Source organism: Pecten maximus, chromosome 13, assembly GCF_902652985.1.
Source record: "Pecten maximus chromosome 13, xPecMax1.1, whole genome shotgun sequence".
NCBI lineage: Eukaryota > Metazoa > Mollusca > Bivalvia > Pectinida > Pectinidae > Pecten > Pecten maximus.
In genome coordinates this window covers 14,623,203-14,651,106 of record NC_047027.1, presented here as the reverse complement: position 1 = coordinate 14,651,106, position 27,904 = coordinate 14,623,203, and the positions used below count along the sequence as shown (strand labels likewise).

Genomic DNA, 27,904 nt, shown 5'->3' with positions numbered 1-27,904 from the left:
GTTTTGGAGGTGGAGGAAAGCCGGAGTACCCGGAGAAAAAACCACCGGCCTACTGTCAGTACCTGGCAGAGTCGCGGAGTGGAGGAAACGATGACCCGATGGGGTAAAGGCAGCTAGCACGTTATATGACGTTGTTCATAATAACGTAAAGTCATCATTTTACGTTGCGTAACCATGTCGAAAAGATGACGTCATCAATTTTGACGCACATTCCAAGGTGCATTGAAGATGACGGGATGAAAAATTTCATAAAAACTTACATTTGCTTGCAAGTATGCTAGAAACATAATCAACAATGAGCCTGTTTCACGAAAAAGGATATCTCAACCTTCGTGTAAGAGTTTGGCTGGCCAGCACTCGACAAGCCCCGTGACTAGCCAAACTCTTATACTCGAGTTGAAATATCCCAGTCCACGGAAAAAACCCATGTTAGATTATATTATTATCTTACCCTTGAGGCTTGCCGAGTGTTTGGTAGCTTAATTATCTTACCCCGAGGGTTGAGATTCCCCTGTCGCACTTCCATGAGGGCGAATGACTATTTTCTCTTACCCTGTTTACCCTATTATGATCTAATATTGACATTACATCAATGCAAGGAGACGTTAACGTGTCGTGATTGAATTATCGACGTGACGTCATTGTACTGTTGCCGTAACGTCATAGTATTGTTGACATAACGAAATACAATTGTTGAGAACCTGAAAAGAGCACGTGTAGCTTCCTGGACAGGATATCTGCAGTTTTACCGGGGTGACATTTCCTTATCTCACCCTAGGGAAAAGACAAGCTACACGTGCTCGTTGAACGTGCTCTTGTTCTCGATAGAGTGACATCACTATGACCTGGCCCGGAACTACTTTTACGGGGTCACACACATACATATGTTCGTCTTATCACAACAGTCATCCGCCGTCCGCGTGTTTTTGTTTAGATACGTTTGGATTTGGTTCACACTACGATTGGAAAACAGGGTAAGAGAAAAATAATCATTCATCCCTTTTGGGGTGAGATAGGGGGATCTCAAAACCCGAGGGGAGAGATTGTTAAGTTCCCAAACACTCGGCAATCGGCAAGCCTAGTGTTTGGGAATTTAACAATCTCCTCCCCCCCCCCCCCCCCCCCCCCCCCCCCTCCTCGGGTTGAGATCCCCCTATCTCACCCCAAAAGGGGTGACAGATTCTGTCAAGATACAACAATCGCATTCGTCACGTCAACAACTCCATAACTTCACGTCAACAACTCCATAACGTCACGACGACAATTCAATGACGTCATGCCTACATTTCCTTACAGAGATGTAACGTCCATATTAGATACATAAGAATATCAACCCGAGGGGAAGATTCTTAAGTTGTCAAAAATGAGGGTCGTGTAAACTCTATATCTCTACGGATTACTGGTTCTCCTCGGATATTTAACCTAGTTCACTAATGGGACTTTCAAAATCTAAGCAAGATATTTAATCCAGAAATCTACAAACTTGACTGTTGAGAATGTGAACTTATAAGACAATCGGAGCACATAACCTGCCTAAGACATGCCATGTTGAATTTGGGTAGATTATTCCTAAACTAATACGAATACGTCCGTTTAAATCAGTTTGATGTTTCATTTTTCGTTTCACTTAGAATAACTGGATACTGATCGTAGATAGTTTTAATACAAATCGTTGTTCCTGATTGTTTCATTCTAGATTAGGAGATATGATGTTAACTTGATCATTATTAGACACAGAAAATTAACGTACATCAATTCTTCGCTCTAATTTTATACCGGTAGCAGTTTCAATTACTCGACAGATGACCGACATTCAGTGTCGAGCAACTGGACAGATCATTGCCATCAAGTCTCTCTTCGATATTTAGAACGGCGACAGTCTTAGTATCAGGACAGATAATAACCACCCACTTGTTCTGCAGCCTTTCCTGCTTTTTGTTTGTTTGTTTGTTTGTTTTTTTTTTTTTTAGAAAATGTCAATAAAACTGATGAATTATATATGGCATTTAATGTATTTCGGTAGCTGGAATTATCGTCCGAGATGATAATGTGTGGATGTATAATGACAAAACAGGTAGAAAAAATAATGCCAGTTTTAATCAATTACAAAAACCTATATCACAACTTGCATCCGGTTTCCTTCCTAGCTAAGCTTGTAATCCTAAACTATTGCATGTCCTTTTGAAAGAGATTGTTAGGAATCTACGGTTGACTAGTTAGAAAGTGATACAGTTTTCTTTATATTAACTCCTACACGGAACACAGTATTTACATGTATACACAAATAACATATCGACATAATACGAATCTTGATTGGCATGAAAATATTGGAACATCACAGACTATGATTGGAAAGGATGGAACGTTTTGTTCCTGTCGAAATTGATCAAAATTGAATTGTATGGAATACAGCCTTAGGAGGAGGCCTGCTCGGATGATTGTTCCGGTGTCGCCGACGATTCGGCTTCTTGTTTGGGTGAATCTGCTTTTGTCTCTTGTGTGGCTACTTGTTCAGTTTGTGCATCTGCTGCTGGTTCTGGCACAGATTCAGTTGGCTTTTCTGCCGGTGCTTCTGCTACTTGTTCTTTAGCTGATTCCGACTGTGGTTCGGCAGCTGGTTCAGGGGCAGTCTCCTTTGGCTGTTCAACTGGTGTCTCTGTTGGTTCAGCAGATGACTCAGGTGCTGGTTCTGCTTGTTGTTCAGATGGCTCCTCCGTTGCTGGTTCACTAGCGGACCCTGATGTTTGCTCGGCAGCTGCTTCTGGTACTGAAGCAGCTGGTGCCTCAGTTGGTTGTTCCACTGCTGGCTCAGGGGCTGATTCAGCCTGTTGCTCGGTACCTGGTTCAGATGGTGATTCTGGCTGTGGCTCATCAGCTGGTTTAGGGGCTGATTCGGACTGTGGGTCTGCAGCTGGCTCTGGTGCTGATTCAGTCTGTGGCTCGACAGCTGGTTCAGGGGCTGATTCGGATTTTTGCTCGACAGCTGGTTCAGGGGCTGATTCGGATTTTTGCTCGACAGCTGGTTCAGGGGCTGATTCGGACTGTTGCTCGACAGCTGGTTCAGGGGCTGATTCGGACTGTTGCTCGACAGCTGGTTCAGGGGCTGAATCGGACTCTTGCTTGTCATCTGGTTCAGGGGCTGATTCGGACTGTGGCTCGGCAGGTTGTTCAGGGGCAGAATCTGCTTTTTGTTCTGAAGGTGCTTCTTTTGCTGGCTCAGTGTCTTGCGTAGATTGTGGTTCAGCTTGAGCTTCAGTCGTGGCCTCTTGCTCAGGTTCAGCTGGCGTTTCTACGACTGGTTCAGGTTCTACTTCTGCTGCAGGTTCTGTAGATGTTTCAGTCGGTTGCTCTTGTGTTTCAGAGGCGGACTTTACTGTAGCTTCTTCTAATTGAGCTTCAGCTGCTTGATCCTCTGTACTGGCAGCATCCACAGACGCTTGTGATTCGGGGGCTACTTCTCCCGATACCTGTTCTTGTGTTGATGTTTCTTCTGCTAGAGGTTGGTCTTTTTCCTCACTCTGACCTACCTCTGGCTCCGTTGGTGCTGGTTCAGGTGTTGGATTAACATTTTCCTCGCTCGAAGCCTCTTCTTTTCCCGCTGTTGCTTCAGTAGACGCCGCATCTTCGTCTTTGGTACGAAATGCCTGGTCATCAGCTTCTTTTGTATGCTGTTCCTGTTCAGCAGATGTAGTTGCCTCGGGTTCGGTTGATTCAGGGGTTGTGCCTTCTGCAAGAGCAGGTTGTTCCTCAGTTGAAGACTCCTCTGGTGCGGTTGATTCTGCAGATGCAGGTGCCTCTTGTGCAACTTCTTCAGCTTTAGTTTCTTCTGACGCAGGTTCTGCTGGCTCGGACTCTTTAGATGTAGGCTCTGCAGGAGAAGGCTCTTCTTGTGCGCTTTCAGTAGGCGTAGATTCCTGTTGTGCTGGTTCAGGTTCTTGTGCAGGTTCTGTCGTGACAGGTGTTGATTTTGCAGTTGAAGGCTCTTCTGTTGCAGATGCAGACTCTTCCTTTGCAGGCTCTGGAGACGCAGGCTCTTCCTTTGAAGGTTCTGAAGGCTCTTGCTCTTTCTTTGCGGGCTCTGTGGGAACCGACTCTTCTTTTGCAGGTTCTGAAAGTGCAGGTCCTTCTTTTGTAGATTCCGAAGATGCAGGCTCTGAAGATGCAGGCTCTTCATTTGCTGTTTCTGGAGGTGCAGGTTCTTCTTTTGCGGTTTCTGGAGGTTCAGGTTCAGTAGATGTAGGTTCGTCTTTCGCAGATTCCACAGGTACAGACTCTTCAGCGGCTTTTTCGGATGTAGACGGTTCCTGCGTTGGTTCTGCGGTTGCAGTCTCCTTTTGTGAGGATTCTGCAGGTGATGGCTCTTCTGATGCTGGTTCCTCTGCTGCAGGTACTTCAGGTGTGGGCTCTTCTGCCTTTTCATCCGAAACCGCTTCTTCAGCTTTTGTCAATACATCAGACTGTGTCTCGGGCGGTTCCGTTGGTGTTGAAACTATTACCTCAGGTGATGTTCCATTTTCTGCTGGAGCAGGAACAGCCGTTGTTTCGACTTGTTCTGTAGCTTCTTTCGCTACCGGCGCTTCAGCGGTCGACATTACACTTGATTCAACAGGATTGACAGCCTCTTGGTGCACCAGTTGCTCTGTTTCACTGTCTTGTTTTTCAACACCATTTGGTACTTGTGATTCAGATGGTTGTTCAGCTGACTGGAGTGCGCCGTCAACAACAGCTTTCACCTCAGCCGGAGTTTCCCGTCCTGATTCATCTGCACCAATATTTTCGGCTTCTTGTGGGGAGACATCTGCCATGTTCTCTAAATCTCCAAGTGAACCTCCCTTTTTCTTGATATCGTCAACCTCTGAACCCAGAGTTGGCTCACTCTTTGCCTTGTCACCAACTGCCTGATAGGTCTCTTTCTGATTATCGTCTGTCTTGGCCTCTGAAACATACAAAACATAACACATGATCACCATATGATTTGTAGAGAGTTACTAAATTAAATGTCGTTCTTTTGAAATCTATCCTATATATTATTACTGTTTACACATCTGTTTATATCAACGCGACAGCTTTTGTGGGAAATGCAGCCATTTGTTAACACAAATGGATAGATAAAGGAAATACTTCCATGATCATAAAATCCACTTATTCGTTAGTTTACTGCTGTATGAAATAGAATCATACAGGCTTTCTATTTGATGTCCTAATTGCTACTGTGAATACTATAAACACTTTCATTTTCGTTGGCATCAGCTCTCCCTTTTACATGCATAGCAATATACAATTCTAAGATATGCTTGAATCAATTTTGAATTAATTTCATCCTACTTATGGTCAATCTTTAACTCCTAGATGATCAGTATGAACCACCCACCTTGTTACTAAATAACTTTTTTCTAAAATGTCTGATAATTTTTCTCATTGAATATCAAATACATTGCAAACAGCTTAGGTCATACAGTCATATGATCAACTATTTTACTGAAGTAACATACTTGGTAGTATGATATACTACATATTCATTCTAATGACAACGGACAACTCCTTACTTCCGCTCATCCCTAAGAATTACGTAAGGTATCACTGAACAGGATATTTGTCTCGGTCAGAAAAAAAAGAAGCTTTGACCTTTTCTCACCTCGAGGAGCGGACAATAACAAGGTAAGATAAAAACGACAGAATCCTTATAACCTAATAATCTAATCTGGTGAATAAACGCTTCCACTAGTTCCGGGACTAAGAGTTCAGACTAATATCAAATATTGATGAATGCACGCTCCTCAACGCCACCACCACCACCATACGTTGCTGACATTTTATCGTATGCAATCATTGTATTGAAGAGACGGTTCTTTTCGATATATCGATGGCATGTTCTGAAATAACTGATATCAGCAATTACTATACGCTATCTGTCCATATAAGTACATATTAAAAACTGACAGAGACACGGTTTCATACAAACGTCACCTCACTTTCGTCTATCGTTTGTGTTAAGACGTCAACGTTGGGACATAAACTCAGCAAATATATAGCAGGTAAAACAGAAGGAACTTCGTGAATGCTGAGGAAACTATATATCTTATCGGGTAACATTATACATGCCAGTATCTGGCATTCACCGTCTCAGTCTAATACACAGCAACCAAGCAAGTAATGTCAGTATCACCTAAAAAAAGCCAGAAGCGTTGAAAACCTCCGAGATAAAAAATAAAAAAAATGGTACGTATCAGAAGATAAGAGGTTAATTTGATACGGAAAGCACGCTTAAAATAATCGTGGTCCTGTCTTCTGAAGGCACATGTATTACTGTTCGACCATTTCCACGTGTGAAGGACTCAAGGGTCGTTGACTGGATCACAATTCAGTGACCTGGCCATAACGAGGTATGGGCGAGGGCGTATTAACATAAATTAATGTGAACCCAAGTAGAGGTCAAAAGTCACTGACCCAGTGCGAATCAAGAAACTGGACATGAAAAATAACAACTATCGGTAAATCTGATGTGAAAGGTAACCCTATAGACATAAAGTCGGGTGGCATATCAAATAATTGAACTCCTTTAATAAATTCTACACAACATAGATGCTCATAAAACATCCTCTGTATGCACACACCCCGTGTCTTTATTTTTTACATGTGCATTGGACATGCTTCTCTATTAAGATCATTTTGGAATGTTCGTTATCTTAAAGTCTTATCTTGCATCTTACGGCATTAAGGTATGCGATGTATGTATATGTGTAAGGATTTCTGAACATGGCTATTGGGAGATTATAGGCGTTTGAAACAAAGGTCGACAATAATACAAAACATTTATACTTAACATGCTATTTAAGTTATAAGCGACGGGGACTTAACCCATCGTCTGAATAGTATTTGTGTAAAATGATACAGTTGTATGAATGCCAAATCCTATACCGTGTAAAAACATGGACAAGGTGCGTGTGAGTAAATGCTGTGCAACAAGATTTCAGAACGACAGGCGGGTTGTAAATAAATCGCCAACGAAAACAATCAGGATATATTCCAACATGTCGATGAGCTAGGGGTTTTATATTTTGTTGATACAGGACTAAGTTCGCTACCTGGTTTTTCTATCTCGAATGCTCAATTAAACAACTGACATGTTTGTAACCACTTATAGAAAATGCGTGTTAAATGAACTAAAAGCAATGAATAGTAATGCATCCTAAGCGAGGTTGCAATGTTGGTAAGACAGGCGTTTCCATTACTCATTTCTAATTTGTATTACAACGCCGTCTCATATTGTCAACAGGTTATGATTAATTTTTCATTACTTGTATGCAGAATGCAGTTTTCTGATTGGTTGAATTTGTCTGTTGATACCTCCATGAAAAAAGTAAATGGCGCAAAAACGTGACGCCACAGTACGACCATTGACGTTGCGGATTGATAATTTGTTCAAAAGAATCCCTTTTTAAATACGTAAAATTTTACGTTGTACATAAAACGTAGGAACGCAAAGGCCTTTTATGCTGTGACTAGTGACTCAGGTTTTCGTTATTCTACTGGTGGTAAACATAACTTGACGAATTATTGTTTTTCATTCAATATCCTTTAAGATAAATATAAATTCCAACAGATAAAGATAAAAACAAAAACAAAACAAACGACATTAAGCGCCTTATCATATAATTTGTTCATTTTAATTGAAAGTGACTACTTATAAATGTGAAATTAAAATTGTTGAATACGTTTAATGTAACAATGTCCCACAAGTGAAGAAAACCTCGCATTCATACGTATGCACAACTTTGATATAGCAAGACGTATATTGACCACTAAACCTATTCTACAGCTAAACTAAAATATTGTCATGTTTAAAATGAGCATAGCTATTAAGATGGCTGATAATAGCTGTCGTATTTGTCCAGAAAGAAAATGCTGGCGTCATTTTGTAGAAATTATTTTCGGTAATAAGTTCAGAAAAAATACTTTATACATGTATACTCTTTACTACAAGACTAAATGACACGCAATTTATACATACAGATCAAAACAAGCCAAGGAAAGAAGACGCAGTAAAAGTATGTGTAGAATTTACAAGTATACAACAGACAGTAAATGTGTACATCACCTGGACATCACTATCCAGACTCATCAGATACCACACCTCAACTAATGCTATACATGTGTCTAAGAGTACAATGTGCCAGCGGAATGCTGGACAGTCGCCAAATAGTAGACAAATTACGTGTGACCATCAAGAAAACATCATTTTCCCATAACTATGGGACTAATTCGATATGTGATTCATGAAGAATACACTCCCTTTCTTTTTTGAGGTCGTATTATTATTTACGTTGTTTCTGGTTTATGTTATAGGACTGATGGGAATGTATAGACAATATTATTATAATAGACTCCTCCAATAAGACCGCGAAGTGCATCATTACAAATGACAACATACGGCTTGTTATACTGATTGTTTCATTGTTTAACTAAGTAGTTAATTAGAACTTGAATTATAAGCAATCATATTGTCTTGATATTAAGCGACATTTAACACATTTGTGAAGGCTGTTACTCGGCCAATACTACATCCTTAGTTCTTTGGTTAACTTCTATCGTTTCAGTTATTTACACATTTGTTAAATTAAACAACCAACAACACAGGATCAAACTAGGTGAGACGTCCTGCCCCATTACCGACTATCCCGTGTAAAGCAATGTCATATCGAGACAATGCCACGTTCTCAGAATGAGGACTGGGGTGGTGACAACGAAACTGCAAGGCATATTATATGTTTATAGCATCTGAATGGTATTTTTTAAATGATATTACATTTTGTAAAACGAGCCTTATTCTTTTTTATTATTGCGAGCAAAAATCAACACCTCGAGATAACTTTCAAAAAATACCGTATAGAGTGAAAATTGAAGCCACTTTCTGCTGTTAATCACAGAACTCAGAAAACTTACATTTGACAGTTTTAAAGTAAAAATGTGGAGGTCAAAATTAAATGTCGGCATTTCGTTGCGTTATTTTTTATTCATTACGGCAGCATCCTCATTATGACATGAACATTGATTTCTGTCTGGCTCAGCCAATAAAAAACACAGGGTATATATATATTACACTGGATATCTGGACGATTATTTGAAGCATTACGCCGAGTCAAAGATAATCCATTTTTGATATTATATTGGAATACAGTCGAGCCCGTGAATCCGTTCTCAAATAGTAACTCCCCCCTGCCCCGCTCTCCAGCAACACTAACTTAAACAGATTGACCGAACGCTATATTGTACCGTTGATATATTTGCGCCGGATTCCGTTTCTTTAACTTTTTGTCATTATATAAATATGCTTATACTTCACTATGCAGCTCACATTTAATTTTAATCAAGCTTTATCACGGATGTTTGGTGTTCTGTAAGGTACACAGAGGTTGGTAATTTATGGACCAGGTCACGCGAGTGTTAGAATGATTAAACCCGATTCAAGTTTAAGATGACACCAACATACAACTATGAACAAACTGTACTTATTATACATCTATTCTAACAAATGAATACTAACAAGGGTAAAAAGGTAAGTTGTTTGTATTGTAAGAACATAATACACAGCCTGATAATGATAATGTCATACAGTATGAACACATTGAAAGCTCCTCGTAAATAATAATACAGTTCATTCATAAATCGTCCAAAACAAAAACACTAGAATCAATAGTCCGCGTATGACACCTGGGATGTCCTCAAATTTCAGGAATGTTGGCTTTTAAGTTATTGTGGTACGTATTTGTGGGGAGCGTAATTACCTACATTAACCTCACCTGGGCTAGGTTCTAGGTGACACGCTGTATAGACAGAGGGATGTTTGGAAAGAACACTATTACCTTGTATTAGCCAAACACGACCACAATGATCACAACTCTGACTCGGCTTATTTGGATTATTGTGAATTATTTGCATGTGAAATGAATAGAATACTGACCGACAAAGATATGTATGTCAAAACTACGACATAGCGTTACGCTTTAGCAAAAATATACAAAGTCTGGCAAAAGTCGGTCAGTCACAGGTGTCATACACGTATAAGGGAAAACAAACTTGAATGGTGATAGACAAACAGCAGAGCCTCTCTACTAGAGTAGTTTTAAGTATTTTATATCAGACAATATGACCTCATAAATCAATTTACGAGGTCAACGTGATTTTACGAGATATCATGTATTGTTGTACCTAAAGGTGTTTACAGATTCTCAATATAGCGTTCCAGAAACGGGAAGTGTGGGAAAGACGCAATATTTAGGCCACAGATTAGTTATGTCTTTTAAAATTATTTAAAGAAAAACAAAATCGTATCTGGTTTTCTTTTCAGGTAGATGTACGGCTCACTGAATGTGGGATTTGTTTTGAAAATATAACTTGATTCCAAAAGTAAAGCAACATTTTCAATTCAAGTAGTAATAATGTTGCGTCTGTTTTTATCATTATTTCAAATTATTGTTCGGGTCGTGATTGATTCTGGCCGCTGTATCCTTTTCTGCTTTAATCACACTGTATTGCATGGTATATGTTTAGTACTAGTATAAGCTTGATAAAGTTTGACTTCAACATTTTTTTTTCTTCTATATATCGAAGAATGTGTTTTTAATTACTGAAACATATACCATGTGTGATCTGTTAATTGTTACAAGAACAATCCCAAGATAATAATGACCGATATCTATGCGTGTGTATATATATTTATACACACACACGCGCGCGTGCAACTGCGTCGTACACAACAAATGCATTCAGAACACAGACAGGGTCAGTAAAAGCCATTAATCTTAAAGCAATAGACAGTTCATTATAAAATTTTGTTGAGTGAGCGAAAAATTGAATTGCTGTTATCCAGTGCTAAGGATTTACTGTTCGTTTATAGTCTGTGGTGTTAAATAGACAATGCATTGTACTGTAATAATATCATACAAACAGCTGGGGGTAAAAGAAGCAGGGGGTCACCGTCTGTCGTCCGGGGATACGATGTACCCTGTCTACCGGTTACTCGGCAATCCCCGGAAATGTGACAGCGTGTTTAGTGAAATTTATCTGTCAGCGTATAAAAGCAAATTTACCATGTTACGTAACGACGACGTTCAATGAAATTTATTCAATGGGGCCTGTGATATTCAAAGTACAGTGTAACTTAGTCACCACCGGGAAAAGGTATATTTGTTTAGGCGACAGATCAATGGAGTTCTTTTAATGTTGTGTAATACTACTATGTGTGTCTGTGACCCGTTTGACTCTTCCGTTTGTTTGTACTATTAGTAATCAAGTGATACTTTTGACAGATGACACCACTCAACATCAAACGCATTTGCTGAGCACGCAGACAGTTATACTTCTTTATTTTAGTACCTACGGTCGTACGAAAAATGCGCCACAATATCCAGAGCTCCTGTTTAATATTTAAGACCTCATTTGAGAAATGTTTAAACAGCGAGATATTTTCAGTAAGAGAACAAAGACATTCTTAAAACAACTACTAGTTAGACTTTCTCGTTAATTAAGTTCGTCTACCATGAAAATACTGCATGTAAATCAGGGGAAAAGTAGACAACACTCCTTTTATTTGATTTATTTGATCCTGTTCATCTGGGTGTTTCTGAAATATCTGAAAGACATTGCGATGCCCGAGAAAAAAGAGGCAATGCAAAAATGGTGTAACATCGTCCTGAACGAGACGGGATAAGATGTTACATCACGACACATAATTATAACGGCGGTACCTGAGTAATATACACTGTGACATTAAGTAGAGAACTGGTGAGTGTGTGTGTGGGATTTCGATATCAGTGAGGTATCCTCTTTATACTACTGGCATGTCTGTATAATCAGTGTGTTCATGCATAACATTGCCAAAACGACGATATATATTTGTTGTTTTGTTGAGGTGAAAAAGTCAAATGAATTAGAAATGGCGTCAAATCATTGCAGCAATGCCAACATGTGTGTTGGTTTATGTGTTGGCCAGGATGACGTGTATAAAATATACAAATCATCATTATCAGCCTAAAAACATCCTAAATTACGTACAAAGAGATTTAGAGTAACCTAAAAGTACATACAAAGAGAGTTAGAGTAACCTAACGTTACGTACAAAGAGAGTTAGAGTAACCTAACGTTACGTACAAAGAGAGATAAAGTAACCTAACGTTACGTACAAAGAGAGATAGAGTAACCTAACGTTACGTACAAAGAGAGATAGAGTAACCTAACGTTACGTACAAAGAGAGTTAGAGTAACCTAACGTTACGTACAAAGAGAGATCATTGAGTATAATATTAGGTACAGCGAGAACATCTAATTTGATCTGTGAAAAAATGGGAACATTTAATTCTATCTGTGAGAGTAACCTAGAACTAGGTAAAAATCTAGAGCATTTCATTTTACCTGTAATGAACATTCAATTTGATTTGTGAACAAAGCGAGAACATTTAATTGTATCTGTAAGAGTACCCAAATGTTAGGTACAAAGCTAGAACATTTTATTTTATCTGTAACATTCCACGATGCCTCTGAGATACGGTGATTTTATGTCTGTTTGTAGTTTACTTTTAATCGACCGATTAACGAGCGTGCACTGACCCATCCTACGTATACATAGAACAGCTTACTAACGAATGAAACAGACGCTTTATACACGAAAGGAGCCGAAAAGTACAAGGGAGGCAATGACGTGTGGTTAATATATATTTATAGTAATGTTTGAATGACAGCTGAAGCAGAGCTAACAGTATAATAGATTACCGATAATTTCTCTAACAATATCAAATAACATCATAAATATTTAGCTTCCATCTAACATTCACGCCCTCTGATAAAGGATGAGGAATTAGAAAAACTCTTAAAGTTGTTTTGAAAATCACCATACATTGGCTTTATCTTATATATTATTAGATATGTTCATGATAAAAATAGAATGGAAATCCGACGCTGCCATATTCACTCTAATTTGGATCGTCTTCTGTCTTAAAATGATATACAGACTACATAAATCTGACAAATGCACATGTCATGAACTATGTGATAACCTATGATAACAGAAAACTTACATCTGTATACGAATATTTCTACATGATGTTGGCTTGACCGACTTCAATATGCCCATTAACTTAACCCCGCCCTGGGAATGTAGATTAAAATAAAATATAGTGCGTGACATGGAGAACACGAATGAGGATTTTACTACGTTTATCTTTCGACAGATTTTTTCTACCTATGCCAGTTTAAGATAAAGTAGATGTAGAATTGATTAAAACGTTATCTCATCCAGGTTGAGCTAGATTCATATTTCGTAAGAACAGTGTGTTATGTTCCCCAAAGAAGCGATGTGGTTATTCTGGCCTATATATTATATTTTAAAGGCTTTGTTTGGTTTAAAAATACATTTCAAATCTACAATTTCGATCTACACAGGGCGAGCATCACCCTGACTCTATCAAAGGCCTCACAGGATATCGAATCAAGACAAGACTAACCAAGTGTGTTTGTACGATAAGAAACAGTAGGCTCGGATGCCATGTCTCCAGATGCTCCACGAGAACTTCAACCAGACACGCATCTTCGGGTCACTTATCGCAGATTCCCTCACAAAAAGAATTCTCAGTGGAACGTCCCTTTAGCTTTAGTAATTCTTTCGAAATTGCTCATTGCACTGTCAATTCAGACATATGGGTTTTTTAACTTGTTTCTTAACGCCCTGTCGAGTAAAGTATTTAAGTCATGGTGTAGATTTCGCAGATACACACTAAACCTATCATTACGTTTACTTAAAATAATTTCTTTGTGGTGGCGATAAATGAAAAAGAGACTGAAAGGAGCGGCTGTACTTATGCGTTTATGAATACAGAACTAAAACGTGACAATGATCTTTTATGTCACCTTGAACAAAAGACATTGACCGAGTATTTTAAAAGGACATTAGTAAATAAGAGCGTTGGCATAACCCAACTTCATAACTTTAATGTAAGTTTTCGTACATAGCAAATGTCGTAGTGACATTTGGGCTGCATTTTCAGTTTGGGTAAGCGCAGTTGAAAATGTCTACATAGTTTAATTTTTAATTCCTGCTGTTAAATGTTAATATAAACACACAGATTGCTCTGAAGAAAAATTGCGATTGCATGTCAGAGTCTGATATTTACCAGGCATTTTAAAATGCGTTCTAGACAACCCTACGTCTAAAGTGAAAACTTTACGAACAAAATATATCTAAAAACTAACTTGAATATTGATATTCAGCTAAAAGCTACGCTAATTTTCTGAACTTATAATCTCAATAATGTATATAACGAATCATTTAATTCATTTTTTTAATCAAATGATATAAAAAATGGTGTTTTCTTTATGAAATTTATTGTTTTTAAACTTATCGTAGACTGATGTGGTAATTTCATGTCATAACAATGTTAAAACCTGCAGTCTGAAACTCCTTTATTACTAATATAAAAAAAAAACCTGACACCTCCAGGTGAAATAATTTTAAATTCTAATGGATATCCTCGGACAAGAGAACATTGCAACACTGATGTGTCAGCCTTGACATCAGACGACATTTACTTGTCTCGAATCATTCCGTCAACGACACACATATGTCAGTATAGCAATTTGAAATAGCGTTACTTAATATTCATTTTTGCTTCTAAATACTACATTTCATGTTTGTTCGGATTTAAAATAGTCCCATGCAGAAAGATGCTGTACAATGAGTGTGTTCTATAAATAGCAGGGAAATGACGCATTCTTAAATTGGCTTTCTATGTCATAAGATGTAAAGAAAGAGAAAATCAGAATGTGTGACCAATTTTAGTTTCCAATGCAAGGTGCTGACGATAATGATAGGGTTTAATATACATTGTATGGTTATTTGGTTAACAGATACGCCGTGCAATATTGCACGCTAGAACAGAAAGGGTAAGTTTAGTCTTACGAACACCAATCCTACATATGTTATCCAAATTTCTTTGTTCTAATGCAATGAAATGGTTTAATCAACATAAGTGTCCTCCAATACCAAACTCATTGGTGTACATTGCTACATTTCGCCATCCTTACATCATATAAGACTGAATAAACATTCCGCTAAAAAGATGTATATTCTAAACTCGGTTACATTTGCAACAGCCGCTGATTATAATCCGATTAAGTATAAGCTTGTCAAGATGACTTTTAACTTTGAACATACGGTATCAACATTCCTGCATAAGCTTAAGAATAGACAGACGTCAATTCGAAATCTGCGGTTACCATGATTCGCTTTAGGTACGATGATAGAAAGAAATGAAGAAAACATCTCATAGATATCAATACTCTTGGCAAGATATGTGTTATGTTTGCTCATAGCTTTTTATTTCGATTTTCTGAATTCTATTGGAACAACATCAAAATTGCAGGGCATGACTCAACAAACTTTTGCCAAAAATACATTTATTACAAGGGTCTTACCCAGCAATGGGAAGCGCCTGCTTCTCTAAAAAAAAGTCGATAAATTTAAGATGTCTCGTCTAGAGTTACAAACGATTGCATGTTCCAGGCGGTACTACGTGTTATGATGTGAACCGGTTTGAAATGAATCCAAATACAAAGTGTTTAAGGTACCTTTAATCTTATAGCAATTGTTTACACCAGGTAACTGATGTCACACAAAACAATCAACAACACTGTTGGTATTTTAAAGAGAACCAACGTTTCAGTCATAAAACCCTCTTTGCACTATAAATTCGCCCATCGCATATTTCCCTCAAGCCTCATTAATGTTTTTCATGTTCTACACAAAGAAAAGTAATTTAAAACTAATAGACACGAACATATATAACAAAACATATTTCACTTCAGTTGGAAAATATGCGCCAAGTAACTTCGTAATGTACAAACCGTGTATTTGTAACAGACGGAGAAGAAAATGCGGACTTTTGCAAAAATCCTTTCAAAACAATCTTCAACATAACTACATCGTTGCTGCAATATATCAAATCAGCACGTAAGCCATCACATAACCTGTTTCATTTAATTAACTTTATCAACATAAACTTAATCAAATGAAAATAGATTTATCCGGACTATAGTATTTTTTTCAAGCTTGAAGGAATTATTTAAAGAGCGCAATTTATCAACATAAACTTTATCAAATGATAGTTTATTTATCCATCCAGAGTCGTGTATTTTATCAAGCTTGAAGGAATTTACGAAAGAGCGCAATTCAGCAGCTGCTTACCTATAAATATGTCGCTGAAATAAAACTTTACGGAACATCAGCAATTATTACTTTTCAATTGTTCATGAACTTTAAATTTCTTTAACAAAGAAAAATCAAATGTGCAGAAAATACCTGAGAATTACAAGACAAAACAGACGTTTTAAGATTAAATTAAAACATTTTGTTATTAACTTAGGCTCACCTTTTTCGCCTCAAATTGTTTTCTTTTGTTGAGTACTGATGGTGATGATATTTTCAAGAAAATCGAGTTTTCACAATTCCGAAAGACTTTTGCACGAATATCTCACATGAGTTCTACAACTGTACGTTCGGCTTTGCAAACACAACGTATGTATATACGTTTACACTGACATTGGCCCAACCCATCGATTCGCTAGGACGTGACGTATTCAAATCCAAAGGAGGCTCGTGGATAGAGCCATTTACAAGCAAGGGGTGTAACACGCTGACCCACAAACCGATATATATATCTATGTATATAGATATATATATATAGGAAAACAAACCAAACCTCTGCTACGTTCTCCTATACTGATGATTAAAACAATTTCAAAATTAAAAAGAGATATCAATAGTGATAATGAGATCTGTGTAAAATTAGGTACAGTCATACCTGGCATTAGTTCAGCTACTTAACAGATAATTTAACACGGGAAAATGGGTAAACATGTCGTCACGTTATGTGTGTTACACTATATATAAACATTGGTACGGATATAGACGGCCTACGATGACCAAAGGTCTAGGACAAACAATATACAGGTAATTACGTATATATATTAATAGATGAGTGGAGGCGACATTTAGTAGACATTGCACGAGGATGGGTAGAGATTACGGAGGATATCAGTATAGTCGAGATGTAGTAGACATTACACGAGGATGGGTAGAGATTACGGAGGATATCAGTATAGTCGAGATGTAGTAGACATTACACGAGGTTGGGTAGAGATTACGGAGGATATCAGTATAGTCGAAATGTAGTAGACATTGCACGAGGATTGGTAGAGATTACGGAGGATATGGTATAGTCGAGATGTAGTAGACATTACAAAAGGATGGGTAGAGATTACGGAGGATATGGTATAGTCGAGATGTAGTAGACATTCCACGAGGATGGTAGAGATTACGGAGGATATGGTATAGTCGAGATGTAGTAGACATTACACGAGGATGGTAGAGATTACGGAGGATATGGTATAGTCGAGATGTAGTAGACATTATACGAGGATGGGTAGAGATTACGGAGGATATGGTATAGTCGAGATGTAGTAGACATTACACGAGGATGGGTAGAGATTACGGAGGATATCAGTATAGTCGAGATGTAGTAGACATTACACGAGGTTGGGTAGAGATTACGGAGGATATCAGTATAGTCGAAATGTAGTAGACATTACACGAGGATGGGTAGAGATTACGGAGGATATGGTATAGTCGAGAGGTAGTAGACATTACACAAGGATGTGTAGAGATTACGGAGGATATGGTATAGCCGAGATGTAGTAGACATTACACGAGGTTGGGTAGAGATTACGGAGGATATGGTATAGTCGAGATGTAGTAGACATTACACGAGGATCGGTAGAGATTACGGAGGATATGGTATAGTCGAGATGTAGTAGACATTACACGAGGTTGGGTAGAGGTTACGGAGGATATGGTATAGTCGAGAAGTAGTAGACATTACACGAGCATGGGTAGAGATTACGGAGGATATGGTATAGTCGAGATGTAGTAGAAATTACACGAGGATGGGTAGAGATTACGGAGGATATGGTATAGTCGAGATGTAGTAGACATTACACGAGGATGGTAGAGATTACGGAGGATATCAGTATAGTCGAGATGTAGTAGACATTACACGAGGATGGGTAGAGATTACGGAGGATATGGTATAGTCGAGATGTAGTAGACATTACACGAGGATGGGTAGAGATTACGGAGGATATGGTATAGTCGAGATGTAGTAGACATTACACGAGGATGGGTAGAGATTACGGAGGATATGGTATAGCCGAGATGTAGTAGACATTACACGAGGATGGGTAGAGATTACGGAGGATATGGTATAGCCGAGATGTAGTAGACATTACACGAGGATGGGTAGAGATTACGGAGGATATGGTATAGTCGATATGTAGTAGACATTACATGAGGATGGGTAGAGATTACGGAGGATATGGTATAGTCGATATGTAGTAGACATTACACGAGGATGGTAGAGATTACGGAGGATATGGTATAGTCGAGATGTAGTAGACATTACACGAAGATGGGTAGAGATTACGGAGGATATGGTATGGTCGAGATGTAGTAGACATTACACGAGGATGGTAGAGATTACGGAGGATATGGTATAGTCGAGATGTAGTAGACATTACACGAGGATGGTAGAGATTACGGAGGATATGGTATAGTCGAGATGTAGTAGAAATTACACGAGGATCGGTAGAGATTACGGGGGATATGGTATAGTCGAGATGTAGTAGACATTACACGAGGATGGGTAGAGATTACGGAGGATATCAGTATAGTCGAGATGTAGTAGACATTACACGAGGATGGGTAGAGATTACGGAGGATATGGTATAGTCGAGATGTAGTAGACATTACACGAGGATGGGTAGAGATTACGGAGGATATGGTATAGTCGAGATGTAGTAGACATTACACGAGGATGGTAGAGATTACGGAGGATATGGTATAGTCGAAATGTAGTAGACATTACACGAAGATGGGTAGAGATTACGGAGGATATGGTATAGTCGAGATGTAGTAGACATTACACGAGGATGGGTAGAGATTACGAGGATATGGTATAGTCGAGATGTAGTAGACATTACATGAGGATGGGTAGAGATTACGGAGGATATGGTATAGTCGAGATGTAGTAGACATTACACGAGGATGGGTAGAGATTACGGAGGATATGGTATAGTCGAGATGTAGTAAACATTACACGAGGTTGGGTAGAGATTACGGAGGATATAGTATAGTCGAGATGTAGTAGACATTACACGAGGATGGTAGAGATTACGGAGGATATCAGTAAAGTCGAGATGTAGTAGACATGACACGAGGATGGGTAGAGATTACGGAGGATACGGTATAGCCGAGATGTAGTAGACATTACACGAGGAGGGTAGAGATTACGGAGGATATCAGTATAGTCGAGATGTAGTAGACATTACACGAGGATGGGTAGGGATTACGGAGGATATGGTATAGTCGAGATGTAGTAGACATTACACGAGGATGGGTAGAGATTACGGAGGATATGGTATAGTCGATATGTAGTAGACATTACACGAGGATGGGTAGAGATTACGGAGGGTATGGTATAGTCGATATGTAGTAGACATTACACGAGGATGGGTAGGGATTACGGAGGATATGGTATAGTCGATATGTAGTAGACATTACACGAGGTTGGGTAGAGATCACGGAGGATATGGTATAGTCGAGATGTAGTAGACATTACACGAGGATGGGTAGAGATTACGGAGGGTATGGTATAGTCGAGATGTAGTAGACATTACACGAGGATGGGTAGAGATTACGGAGGATATGGTATAGTCGAGATGTAGTAGACATTACACGAGGATGGGTAGAGATTACGGAGGATATGGTATAGTCGAGATGTAGTAGACATGACACGAGGATGGGTAGAGATTACGGAGGATATGGTATAGTCGAGATGTAGTAGACATTATACGAGGATGGGTAGAGATTACGGAGGATATGGTATAGTCGAGAGGTAGTAGACATTACACGAGGATGTGTAGAGATTACGGAGGATATGGTATAGTCGAGAGGTAGTAGACATTACACGAGGATGGGTAGGGATTACGGAGGATATGGTATAGTCGAGATGTAGTAGACATTATACGAGGATGGGTAGAGATTACAAAGGATATGGTATAGTCGAGATGTAGTAGACATTGCACGAGGATGTGTAGAGATTACGGAGGATATGGTATAGTCGAGATGTAGTAGACATTACACGAGGATGTGTAGAGATTACGGAGGATATGGTATAGTCGAGATGTAGTAGACATTGCACGAGGATGGGTAGAGATTACGGAGGATATGGTATAGTCGAGATGTAGTAGACATTACACGAGGATGGGTAGAGATTACGGAGGATATGGTATAGTCGAGATGTAGTAGACATTACACGAGGATGGGTAGAGATTACGGAGGATATGGTATAGTCGAGAGGTAGTAGACATTACACGAGGATGGGTAGAGATTACGGAGGATATGGTATAGTCGAGATGTAGTAGACATTACACGAGGATGGGTAGAGATTACGGAGGATATCAGTATAGTCGAGATGTAGTAGACATGACACGAGGATGGGTAGAGATTACGGAGGATATGGTATAGTCGAGATGTAGTAGAAATGATAAGAGAATGGGTAGAGATTACGGAGGATATCAGTATAGTCGAGATGTAGTAGAAATGATAAGAGAATGGGTAGAGATTACGGAGGATATGGTATAGTCGAGATGTAGTAGAAATGATAAGAGAATGGGTAGAGATTACGGAGGATTTCAGTACAGTCGAGATTATACTCCCTAGTCTCTACCCATCCCCGTATAATGTCTACTGTACCACATGTCCCCTCTACTGATATACTCCCTAGTCTCTACCCATCCCCGTATAATGTCTACTGTACCACATGTCCCCTCTACTGATATACTCCCTAGTCTCTACCCATCCCCGTATAATGTCTACTGTACCACATGTCCCCTCTACTGATATACTCCCTAGTCTCTACCCATCCCCGTATAATGTCTACTGTACCACATGTCCCCTCTACTGATATACTCCCTAGTCTCCACCCATCCCCATATAATGTCTACTGTACCACATGTCCCCTCTACTGATATACTCCCTAGTCTCTACCCATCCCAGTATAATGTCTACTGTACCACATGTCCCCTCTACTGATATACTCCCTAGTCTCTACCCATCCCCGTATAATGTCTACTGTACCACATGTCCCCTCTACTGATATACTCCCTAGTCTCTACCCATCCCCGTATAATGTCTACTGTACCACATGTCCCCTCTACTGATATACCCCTAGTCTCTACCCATCCCCATATAATGTCTACTGTACCACATGTCCCCTCTACTGATATACTCCCTAGTCTCTACCCATCCCCGTATAATGTCTACTGTACCCCATGTCCCCTCTACTGATATACTCCCTAGTCTCCACCCATCCCCATATAATGTATACTGTACCACATGTCCCCTCTACTGATATACTCCCTAGTCTCTACCCATCTCCGTATAATGTCTACTGTACCACATGTCCCCTCTACTGATATACTCCCTAGTCTCTACCCATCCCCGTATAATGTCTACTGTACCACATGTCCCCTCTACTGATATACTCCCTAGTCTCTACCCATCCCCGTATAATGTCTACTGTACCACATGTCCCCTCTACTGATATACTCCCTAGTCTCTACCCATCCCCGTATAATGTCTACTGTACCACATGTCCCCTCTACTGATATACTCCCTAGTCTCTACCCATCCCCGTATAATGTCTACTGTACCACATGTCCCCTCTACTGATATACCCCTAGTCTCTACCCATCCCCGTATAATGTCTACTGTACCACATGTCCCCTCTACTGATATACTCCCTTGTCTCTACCCATCCCCGTATAATGTCTACTGTACCACATGTCCCCTCTACTGATATACTCCCTAGTCTCTACCCATCCCCGTATAATGTCTACTGTACCACATGTCAACTCTACTGATATACTCCCTAGTCTCTACCCATCCCCGTATAATGTCTACTGTACCACATGTCCCCTCTACTGATATACTCCCTTGTCTCTACCCATCCCAGTATAATGTCTACTGTACCACATGTCCCCTCTACTGATATACTCCCTAGTCTCTACCCATCCCCGTATAATGTCTACTGTACCACATGTCCCCTCTACTGATATACTCCCTAGTCTCTACCCACCCCATATAATGTCTACTGTACCCCATGTCCCCTCTACTGATATACTCCCTAGTCTCTACCCATCCCCGTATAATGTCTACTGTACCACATGTCCCCTCTACTGATATACTCCCTAGTCTCTACCCATCCCCGTATAATGTCTACTGTACCCCATGTCCCCTCTACTGATATACCCCTAGTCTCTACCCACCCCATATAATGTCTACTGTACCACATGTCCCCTCTACTGATATACTCCCTTGTCTCTACCCATCCCAGTATAATGTCTACTGTACCACATGTCCCCTCTACTGATATACTCCCTTGTCTCTACCCATCCCAGTATAATGTCTACTGTACCACATGTCCCCTCTACTGATATACTCCCTAGTCTCTACCCATCCCAGTATAATGTCTACTGTACCACATGTCCCCTCTACTGATATACTCCCTAGTCTCTACCCATCCCCGTATAATGTCTACTGTACCACATGTCCCCTCTACTGATATACTCCCTAGTCTCTACCCATCCCCGTATAATGTCTACTGTACCACATGTCCCCTCTACTGATATACTCCCTAGTCTCTACCCATCCCCGTATAATGTCTACTGTACCACATGTCCCCTCTACTGATATACTCCCTTGTCTCTACCCATCCCAGTATAATGTCTACAGTACCACATGTCCCCTCTACTGATATACTCCCTTGTCTCTACCCATCCCCATATAATGTCTACTGTACCACATGTCCCCTCTACTGATATACTCCCTAGTCTCTACCCATCCACGTATAATGTCTACTGTACCACATGTCCCCTCTACTGACATACTCCCTAGTCTCTACCCATCCCCGTATAATGTCTACTGTACCCCATGTCCCCTCTACTGATATACTCCCTTGTCTCTACCCATCCCAGTATAATGTCTACTATACCACATGTCACATCTACTGATTATTCCGTTGTCATTACCCATATGATATGAAATGACTCATAGAAGGCAGAATACGGTAATTTATAGAGACTCGTGATTCATAGAAGATGCTAACGCCTATTGAGGGTAGTATACAGTTGAGGAAAACTAGATCCAGTAGAACTCAGCTGTCATACAGCTAATACTTGTGATCCAATGTCATTTAAATTGCATCTTATAACAAAACATTTACCAAAGCGTCGTAAATATAGCATCTTTGATACGATATCGTGTTGCACTCTCGGACGCGGGCATGTATCCGAAAAATCTGATTGGCTATAATTGCGCGACGTCACAATACACTCTCACGTTCGATGTTAAATAAGCTTTCACGTGGTTTGCTGTAGACAAATCAAAATCTGATACGAAACTGAAAGTGTAATAGTTGCTAATGTTGTAACATGTGGCCCAAATTCGAAATTCCAATGGAAGTAGAAAAAATACCATACTTCCCGTATTTGAGCAGCAATATGCTTTTGAAGCGAGTTGATTTCGCTAGTATGTGTCAAAGCCAACGCGATATAATATCATAATTTATCATCAAAGTTTGTTTACGTTTTTGCTGACAGAAAAACTTGCAACCTAGGCTTCCGAGAAATGCAGGTTGGTGTTGGTATGACAGTTTTATGATCGATATCACGGTCTTTTTAGGAAATTTTCATATCGAGGTTAAACAGTTCTATATTTCTTAAACGTGCTCTATGATGGTAAATATTACCCGGTTACTTCATTTTAACCACCCCGGTTCTCATTGTAAGAACGTAGCCTATCCTTTATTATACCTGAATTAGTATAATTAGTATAATGTGATAATCTATTTTATATTCCTATTTCCAAACTAGTTGTTCAAGATTAAATTACACTTAGTTTTCCTTTGATATATGCATTTGATCTGACTGGACATTACTATTATGGCCAAAACATATAATATAAGAGATCAATATTGCATTGCCGATTTCACAAAGAACTTCACAATATTTAGAGGTAAAGTAAGGTAACTTTAGGATATTTGCGAAATTCATTTGAATACATTCATCAGGAATTAACCATAGTTCAATATGTCGGAAGAGTATTTCATGTCTTAAATCATTGATTTACAACTATCGTCACGAAATAACGAACACGATTGATATCGCCTCTCGATCACGTATATCTGGTATGATATTCTTTGTTTGACATCGGCGTCCTTTACGTAATATTGCAATGTGTCATATCTTAAGTTTAGCGACTGGAAACACAGAATCTCAAGAAAAAGTATTGTTTTTGTTTTTGACATTCATTCTCACTTTGTATACGCGGTATGGAAATGTCAATAAGTAATATAAATATAAGTGTCGACCGTCTTCTTGTGGTATAGTTATTAATCAAATATGTTTACATGCAATGGAATAAACGCATTAACAAAGATATCGTACTGTATCCATTAACATGCAACCGCGAAAACTGAAGTCGCCGAAAATATAGTTTTGCAGTATCAAATTGTATATACAGTTAGCACTTAAAACACTGAAGTGTGTTTTCAGTAGTTGGCACCCATGACATTCAAAATACTTATCGCGAGCTATAGAAGCCAGACCCCAGAAAAATACACACAAGGAGAGCAATGTTGGCGATAAAGATAAATAAGATAAATAAAAAAAATCTAGATTAGCTACAAACTACATGTGTGTATCAGTAAATAGCTGGGCAGTGTATCGAGATGACTAATGCATTAGGATAATATCAATGGGTCCTCGCGCACCTGTTACGTCTATTGTAACGGTGGATTATTTATCAGTATTTGCCGAAGCCCGCATTATAGATCCAGAGTCGGTTAATATGGAACACGAATCGCCACATGTGACAGCAGGACGAGTTACAATACATACTGCTTTATGGAATGTAGAGTTATGTGACAGTGAAAAGGTTTACTAAAACCGTAATTAACGGAGAACTGAACATCACTTCTTCTCACATACAGCAATGTAACAAATCACTATTGCTTATTCTCGTTAAGATTAAACCCTGTTGCTTCATCCAATCTTTTAAAACATTTCCCGTGTTTTTATTCTATTTTTATTACATATTCTATTTTGCCAAATCGTAAGTGTGTTCTTTCAATGTAGTTGATTTACAACGTTCGCTAAGGAGTCCAATTATATTAAAAACAATATCTGCAATGTAACTATCTTTCCTGGGTTTTTTTTGGTTCATTGCGGCAAATAGCAGATTATTGCTGCTGCCGTTGTGTCTTCGGGAAATATTTGCCGTAAAATTTAAATTATATGTGCGTCTACTGATTCTACGTTAGAAAAACATTAGGATAGTGAAATTTTTTATCTTATATTAAAAATCGTATTTTACTTTATTTTCCAATACAAGAATCCAAGAGCTCGCCACATCATTTTTGTTGATTATGCAGAAAATTGCAGCGAGAACCGACACTCGCAAGCTGTCTCTGTACTTAACAGTCGCGGTGAGTCACCTAAGCAAACGACCAATTGATTGATCGAAAGCTTTAGTTGTAGGTCAGACCTGTATCGTCTACCTGTCTGAAACACAAACAAACTTGTCTGTCACTTGTAAGTTAGATACGACAAATTTAGGACCGACCAGCAAGTCGGTTGTACCTTTAAAGAAGTAATATTACGTGCGCTCCTGCAGAAACCACAGACAATATAGTCGCCTGCATCTGAACTAATTTCACACCGACGACACAATGATAAATTAAACTCATGTTGACCAAGTCAGCATTAAAAATTGAGGTTATCTCATGTTGACATGACCGAGAAATCATATACTATCTTTCCGTGGCAGCTGCACATGTTTGTTTTAAAACATACTTAAGGTATATGACTGTAATCTTTTATGAAAAGGTCCTTTTCAAAAGATATAAGAGCATTCTACTATCAAAGGTCAATAACGAAGATATGTACCTCTGAATCATCAATATATGTGTATTTGTAATCTTAAATACTGATTATCAGATTATCGACGGCGTTTTCTTTATTCAACACCTGGAAGGCTACAGCTGAAGTATCAACTGCACCAAGCGATCCTCTGGGAAAGGGCTTGATAATTGGACAATATCTTGGGCCCATCAATGTGTATGACAATGGAATATATCTAAATGATAGATAAAATAAAGATAAATAACCAGTCGCATAAATAAGACTTGATAAAACACAAAGGAACTGTATTTATTGTCAATTTGAATGCAATTTTGGTGGCATCCGAATATAATTACCTTAACATTGGTTCAGGTCTACCTGTACTGGTATGTTACTGCGCCAAATCTAATGAACATATATCACATGTTTTGTTACTTAGGATGCATTAAGCAAGTCACTTTTATACTGTTCGAGTCTGACTCATATATATAAACAGTAAAATATGAAATATATATCACAGCCTCAACATATCAGCTGTGACCATTAGACGTTTTGAGACAGGGTTGTCAGACGGTTGTGAGTCATGATAGGTCTGTATCACTCATATATAACGGCATATCATGCATATAATTCTATATTATTACATTTAAACTAATTAATTTCTTCATTTATCTTACACAGTCATAATATATAGTGAGAAATCTTAAAAGTTTAGGAATTAATCAGTAATGTTCTAAGTCCAGTCTTCCTTCCATGAGGTCACAATGCATATGACGTCATATTTAGAAAGCCGGTATCCTGATCTTCACATCGAATCACACACGTACATGCAAATTTACCTAACGTGTTTCATTTGTGCAATGACGGTATAATCCAACAGTGGAATCCTTAAACTGTTACAAAGCGAATTACTGGTAATTTAGCACTTCTGTATGTGTAAAACATTGACGGCCAGAAGGGGGTTATACAATTATATTACATTTTAGTTTAAATGACCAACCAAATATTGTTACACCTTAAATGCATATGAACATTGATGCGACTGGAAAGTTATGAATACTCAATAGTTGCTTGGTAAATCTCTTTTTAAACATCACACTATTTTATTGGATTTCTGATAGACACATTTGAAAAGTCGCAATATGCTTTATCTATACTCCAAACGTTGTCGTTTATTTATTATATTTTTCGGTAACGATATGTACATTGAGGACGACATCTGTATGTTAGAAGTCCTTACCATACACGATGACAATGCCAGTATGACCTCTCTGACATATAACAATATGGGTTATGTTTGTCAAGGTCACCTCGTACAATATTTGTACAATACATTTATGGTGTAACATCTCGGCTATAATTAAGGATAAGGGGGCTCGATTTAAACATGTAAATACGACAAGTATCTGTCAGCTTTCTTCAATCGCTTTGAATGTTTTGATTAGAGTTTACGACATAACGTTAAAACAAATGTCGTGTGTTTAGTATGCGTTACATCAAACACTAATTTTAATGTCAGATGTTAATGCCTACTGACAGCTTTCTTACATATTTGCTTGTAACTGTATAACATTTTACATAAATCCATACCTTAAACATATGTTCTATCAGAATTTATTAATATAATTTACATAAGTGACACATTAAGTGAAATAAAAATGCCCCATAAGACACGAGGATGATCGTACTCCATGAAGGGACTGCAAGATCTACCAGTATCACTGTGAATCAACTGCAGCTAATATCTACAGAACAGCGTGTATATTCATGGTTGCTCTAAACAGTCACATCTGTGACGGAAAGTGTTCGACCGGAAGCGGATGTCCAGGAAATACCAGCT

At 38.8% G+C, this 27,904-nt stretch overlaps 1 protein-coding gene across 3 annotated transcripts in view; it reads right to left on the bottom strand.

The window, feature by feature from the left end:
* Positions 1-2,079: 2,079 nt before the first annotated feature.
* LOC117340255 (cell surface glycoprotein 1-like) overlaps positions 2,080-27,904 on the bottom strand; it is a 37,833-nt gene continuing 12,008 nt past the window's right edge. For 2 of the 3 annotated variants that reach the window (XM_033902012.1, XM_033902013.1), the window contains one exon: positions 2,080-4,936. In XM_033902012.1, coding sequence (XP_033757903.1) covers positions 2,415-4,936 — 2,522 coding nt within the window. In that variant the 3' untranslated portion in view covers positions 2,080-2,414. Of the gene's footprint in view, positions 4,937-16,418; positions 16,637-27,904 lie in introns of those variants that run through there. The other variant, XM_033902014.1, reaches the window with a different exon arrangement.